At 38.0% G+C, this 5,723-nt stretch overlaps 2 protein-coding genes across 2 annotated transcripts; one reads left to right on the top strand and one right to left on the bottom strand.

Annotated features, from left to right (window-relative positions):
• Positions 1-1,311: 1,311 nt before the first annotated feature.
• Positions 1,312-1,700, top strand: LOC112515612 (phosphoserine aminotransferase 2, chloroplastic-like; the record flags this gene model as incomplete). The annotated part of the gene is made up of 1 exon (XM_025122513.1): positions 1,312-1,700. A coding segment is annotated over one exon (342 nt), but the record flags the coding sequence as incomplete, so codon positions are not given.
• Positions 1,701-3,062: 1,362 nt separating this feature from the next.
• Positions 3,063-5,061, bottom strand: LOC112515806 (B2 protein). The gene is made up of 6 exons (XM_025122739.1): positions 4,964-5,061; positions 4,218-4,750; positions 4,031-4,131; positions 3,705-3,788; positions 3,504-3,614; positions 3,063-3,411 (listed from the first exon to the last, which is right to left on the bottom strand). Exons 2-6 carry the CDS (start codon positions 4,747-4,749, stop codon positions 3,370-3,372), a joined length of 870 nt encoding a protein of 289 aa, XP_024978507.1. The 5' UTR covers position 4,750; positions 4,964-5,061; the 3' UTR covers positions 3,063-3,369.
• Positions 5,062-5,723: the final 662 nt, after the last annotated feature.

Below are 5,723 nucleotides of genomic sequence, written 5' to 3'. Positions count from 1 at the left end.
GTTGCAGTTACATAATATAATAGAAAACATACCGGAAATATTTGTCTCAGGTTTCTTTGACGTTCTGATGTGTTTTGCGTTTCGTCAGAGGATGTCGGCCGTATAACTTCTTTTGCAAATTTCATCATTGCTCGTAGCACTTCACGAAAGTGTCTATGAATAGTCTCCGTAGAGTGTTGAAATCTCCGTTTAAAAATGGGTTTGTTTCACTCTCTTTTAAAAATCTACACTTTCTTGAACCCTTTGTTTTTTCCTCTATGAAAACCCCCCAAAGGATTATTTTCTTCTAAAGTCTGTAAAACCATCCACTGATTCCTTTCAAAACTCATTCTTTATACTTGCTTTTTTGGGTGCATTATGGGTTGTGTTGCTACAAAGTTAGAAGAAGAAGAGGAGGTGGTGACTATTTGCAGAGAGAGGAAGCATTTCTTGAAGTTAGCTGTAGACAGAAGGGGAAGTGGCTTGTTTGGGGCTTGTTTACCCCACACATTGTAAACAGATAGTGAAAGCAAATACCAAAAAATATATAAAACCTAGGAAGATGTATAACACACGATCGATGAAGATGAGGAAAGAAAAAACATAGGATCTATAAAGTACAAACCTGATACAATCGAGACCCACGATGGTGAAGAAACCGGCGACCGACGAGTAGYTGAGGCAACCGGCCACCGACGAGGCTGTGGAATCGGCGACTGAAGACACCTTCGCCGGAGAAGAGRGAGGCGCCGACTTGGGTTGCTGAAAAATGTGCGGCTGTTTTGTGTGGAAGGGTAAAGATGGAAAAAGGATGATCTGAATGGTTTAGTGAGCTCATACCCTCAAAATGGTTAAGAGGTTTGTGTAACCATTAAGAGGGGTTTTTTTTTTGCCAAACACATCACACCTCTTACCGATTAAGAGGCAGCCTCTTAATGTCGCCATTAAGAGGCAAACAAACAGCCCCTTAACATGATTGCGCAATCATCTTTGATTGAAATATGTAAATACAAAATTGTTGTCGAAATCTTGAATGTATAATGTATAATAACAAATCTGAAACAAAAAATTGTTTTGAACTTTTGTTTCTGCATTAACAACTCTGGATCTAATATGTTTGTACACACATACTACATTAACAACAATAATAACCGTATTCTAGAACCATATGTTGCTTTTTTTTTAACATATAATCAATATTCTGCCATAACTCTGAACTTGACAGCATAAGTGTCGATATGAAATGCTGCAGTTATACCTTTTTAGGTGGTTGTATGATATTTAATAAATGCTGCATAATTTCTATGCTTTTATCTCACACATTGACATGCATGTGCATTTGAGGATTTGTTGGCACCGGGTGGTTTGGTGGAGGTTGAGAAGAAGAATGTGAAGAAGGCTCAGATTCTGTATGATGCAATTGATGAGAGTAAARGGTTTTATCGATGCCCGGTTGAGAAATCGGTGAGATCGTTGATGAATGTGCCTTTTACGCTTGAGAAATCGGAATTGGAAGCTGAGTTTGTGAWAGAAGCTGCTAAAGAGAAGAWGGTTCAACTGAAGGGGCATCGATCGGTTGGTGGAATGCGAGCTTCGATATACAATGCTATGCCTTTGGCTGGTGTTGAGAAGCTGGTTGCTTTCAAGAAGGATTTCCAAGCAAAACATGGTTAGAATTTTGGGGGTTTAGGGTTTTGTTTTTGTAGCATTTTGTTGTTGCTTGCTCAGTTTTTGATCATGCTGTTATGTTATGTTATTTTATTATTATGTCTTGTTTCTGGATCTCTTATTACCCATAGTCCTTTGGAGGAAAAGGGATGGATGAATTGGATTTCAACATGAATGCGTAGGTAGTTCTGTGATTTTATTCTGGGTAATGAATATTTCAAATGATATGGTGGCATCTGGGTTGCTTATTGATTGAAGACTGACTAGAGTTTGAATCTTTAATTCTTTACYATCAATAGTCAATTTGGTTTTAARAAGTGTTTATTGAAGCAAATGAAGAACCAAATAGGAATGAACTCCCTGCCTCATAGCAGGTTACAAAATGCTTATTTATACCAAGATAAGAGTGATGTTTCTAAACACTTATCTGGTAAGTGTTTAGAGTGTGTCAGTTACCTTACCCGGGTAAGTATCATACTTGCTATGCTGTCGAGTATCTACAATTCCCTCACAAGTAAACATTGGGTAAGTACTTATCGTCAAGAATCACCACTCTCACTTATTTTAAAACATTTTAGGCCATTGAAATGGATGGTTTACAAAAAAATTATCCAGTAAGCATTAACCGGGTAAGTCTTTTCCTTCAATTACACGGTAGGATTCTTGGTTCTTGCTATACATCTTACATCAATATTTTCAAAGGTTCATCTAGCTGAGAAACAAATGTTTGAGTAATTATGCATCACAATCTCTTTCTTTCACCTGATTATATCACAATGAGTTACACTTAGGTGCTGTTTACCAAACACTTACTTGGGTAAGCGCTTATCAAGTCACATTACCTTACCTGATGAATATGATAAGGACCAAGAATCTTACCTGGTACGTTAAGTGCTTACCGGATAATTTGTTGCATACAATATTGTTTTGATGGACTAAAATCTTATCTGTAAGTAAATGATAGTGTTAAATTTTAAGCGCTTACCTAATAAGTTTACCTAAACGACCCCTTAGCAGCACATTTTGTGGCCCAAACTTTTCCAAGACGGGGCTTCATATTCTTTAATTTTTCATTTTTGAATTTTGATAGAGATGTGAACCTCAACTATTTCAAACAGATTTTGCAAAAAATAATATTTAACAGTTGGATATATTTTGATAGAACCTTTACATCCCGCCGCATTGCGCAGGTAGACAACTAGTTTTATAAGAAGAAGAAAAAGGAAGTCGAGAATCCCATACATTCCATTTTGTGTTTGGTTGCCAAATTGCATCTTCTTTATTTAGGAAATAATAATGGCAATGGGCAGGTAGGCAAGCATGTGGTGGGATAGTATGCCATCAGCCCATGTGATACCACTAACCACTAAACAATAATATAACCAAACATGATTATAAATAAATCATCACACACACACACAAAAGTAAAGTTATATATCTCCTAATTCATCATCTTCTTCATAACACATAGCATTAGCAGCAGCTGCTATTCATTTGATTAATTAAAACACAAACACAAACACAAACACAAACCTAAACCTACCAACAAGAGATATATAACAATAATAATTTCTTCTTCTTCTTCTTCTTCACACAAACGCCAACATTCATATTCATTATTCAAAAACAACTTCACCCAAGCTTGCGCTTTTACGGAAGAAAATGCTTGCTGCTTGCTCCTTCTTTCCTACAACACACACTTGCTTGCTGCCACTGCATCTTTCAAACCCCATTTTGTTCGCAAAGATCTAGCAAGTCCAGGGTCTGCAATGCATCATCATTCATACATCAAACCCTCCATCACCTTCAACATATACTACTACTAATATAACCAAAATGCTTGTAGAGGGACATACCTCAGGGATCGACAGCTCAAGCCGGAACTTAGGACCATCATAGTGATGCAACACTGGCCTAAAGGCATCTTCCTCCAATGCTTTGCACACTTTCCTTATACGAATTCTCACCTGATTCCACTCAATACAAACAATTTCAATTAATATACCAGACAACACACAACTAAGCAGTCAGTCTCAGTCAGATCATTCATGTTTTACCTGAGCAGGGAACCTAGATTCACCTTTACATTTCTTGTCCTCCCAAGCAGTTGGATCAATGTTAGAACCACCAAAAGTTGTTGCCTACACAAACAATAACATACATGCTTCAACCAACGTCAAGGCCAATCCACAATTGAAAACTTGATCTAAGAAAAAAATAAATTATCTAGACCCTTCATCACCTAAACCACACATACCCTTTTCAAGTGACAAAAAGACACGCGTGAAGGACAAACAGAAGCTCCTAGATCTACTCTCTAAAACAGACAAAACTTCTTTCAGATGGACACAGCTGTAAAAGAAAAAGGAAAAAGAAAACACACCTCAAAAATACCATGCAGCTGGTGAGTGGTATAGTTATACAGAAACAGAGGTAATCCAGGGGTAATTGCTCGAACAGAGTCTCTGTATCTTGGTGGCAAACCTGCACAACAGTACACATGAGCACAGCTCAGCATAAAAGATGACAAATCAATCCACATCAACCGGTCGAAGATAGTGGAGAATTACCAAACAGCTGTCTCTTTAAATCTTCCTGCATAGTGTCATTGTTACAGACAAAGATGTATCCACCCAGAACCTCATTCCTAGGGAGGGTCTCGGCAGCAGGCAAGGTCTTAAATCTCTTGTCAGCAGCATTGATGATGTTGTTGTTATCATTACTGTTGCTGTTGCTGTTGAGATCCTTGTTGTTGTGACTGTTTCCAGGATACTTACCACTAGTCATGTTCTCCATAATTCTATTGTTTCCCTTGTGATAGACTGCATTCCGAAGGGAGTTTTTGTGGATGTTATCGGTCATCTTCATGTCGAGATTCAGATTTAACATGTTGAAGTTGAGGCTTTCGAATTTGTTTTCTTCAACATTTTCTCTGGGCCTTGTGGTGTCGGCAGAAAATTTTGAAAGATCTAGATTATTCCTTCGTTCACCCTTTAACCTTGTCTGTTCAGCCAACCTTGAAGCAGCTGCATACCATTTCTGATCCTCGGAGACCTTTGATTGGCCTCGTAGTTCATCCCCCAATTGCCAATAGCTCTCCATGCTGCAAAATCACGACATTTTTACTGATAATTTTGGCAAGCATAGCATAGATGATATGAAACATGGATGAAAGGTAGATTTGCAACCTAAAGTAGGAGGAATTGGCTTAAAAAAAAAAAAAGAGKGGGATGAATCTAAAACGAAAAACAAGTGATAGAGTTGGAAAAGACAGTAGCAGTAGAGAGGAAGCAATCAAAGAAGAAGAAAGAGATACCTGGATGAGCTGATGAGTCGCAGAGAGAAAGGAACCCTAGATTTGAGGATGGTAAATGAAAAGGGGTTTTTATTTTTTTTATTTTTAATTCTTAATTTTTCTTTTTATCTCCTGGCGAAAGAGAAGACGAGAGAGAGAGAGAGAGAGAGAGAGAGAGAGAGAGAGAGTATATATATATATATATAATGAAGTTTAAGTATTGGGATTTAAAAGCGGTCACCAAGTTCTAGTTTTATTACACAAGTGCCATTTTCAAGAGGAGACACGTGTTGTGCAGCCTCTGGGTTGTATTCAACTCTTGTCGGTAGCTGTAACCTCAGCCGTCCGATCTCCATTCATCCTATGATGCTTTATTTATTTCAAAACAAATTATTTTGCATTTCTACAACCTGCTTTCAAATTAATGTTTTAGGTATACATACGATACGATGCGACTATGGGGTTGTTTGACAGTTGCTGAATGGTTTAGTGCAGAATAGTTAAGAGGTCAAAATGGTTAAGAGGGTCAGAATAATTAAGTACTGAATGAAATAATGTTGTTTGGTAATTGTTCTCTGAATAATAGTAAATTACTATTTTAACCCTTATCCAACAAAAACCCATCTCCCTTCGGCTTCCATTAATCCAACCCTAGAATCATCTAACCATCTCCCACGCCATCGACGACCCCAGCCAAGTGAAGGCAGAAGGTAAACGGCCAGCCAAGTGAAGAAGAAGGTGGCGACGGCGATGGTGAAGGCAGATGAGTAGCGAGGGGCTG

The sequence above is a fragment of the Cynara cardunculus genome, assembly GCF_001531365.2.
Source record: "Cynara cardunculus var. scolymus isolate 2C chromosome LG 7, CcrdV1, whole genome shotgun sequence".
NCBI classification, from domain to species: domain Eukaryota; kingdom Viridiplantae; phylum Streptophyta; class Magnoliopsida; order Asterales; family Asteraceae; genus Cynara; species Cynara cardunculus.
This window is presented reverse-complemented; position numbering and strand designations above follow the sequence as displayed.

Excerpts from the sequence above, each read along its gene's own strand:
- LOC112515806 (XM_025122739.1), bottom strand. The coding sequence starts at position 4,749 with ATGGAGAGCTATTGGCAATTGGGGGATGAACTACGAGGCCAATCAAAG. Across the intron at positions 3,615-3,704 it reads AATCTAGGTTCCCTGCTCAG|GTGAGAATTCGTATAAGGAA; the intron begins GTAAAACATGAA and ends GAGTGGAATCAG. Across the intron at positions 3,412-3,503 it reads TTGAGCTGTCGATCCCTGAG|ACCCTGGACTTGCTAGATCT; the intron begins GTATGTCCCTCT and ends GATGCATTGCAG.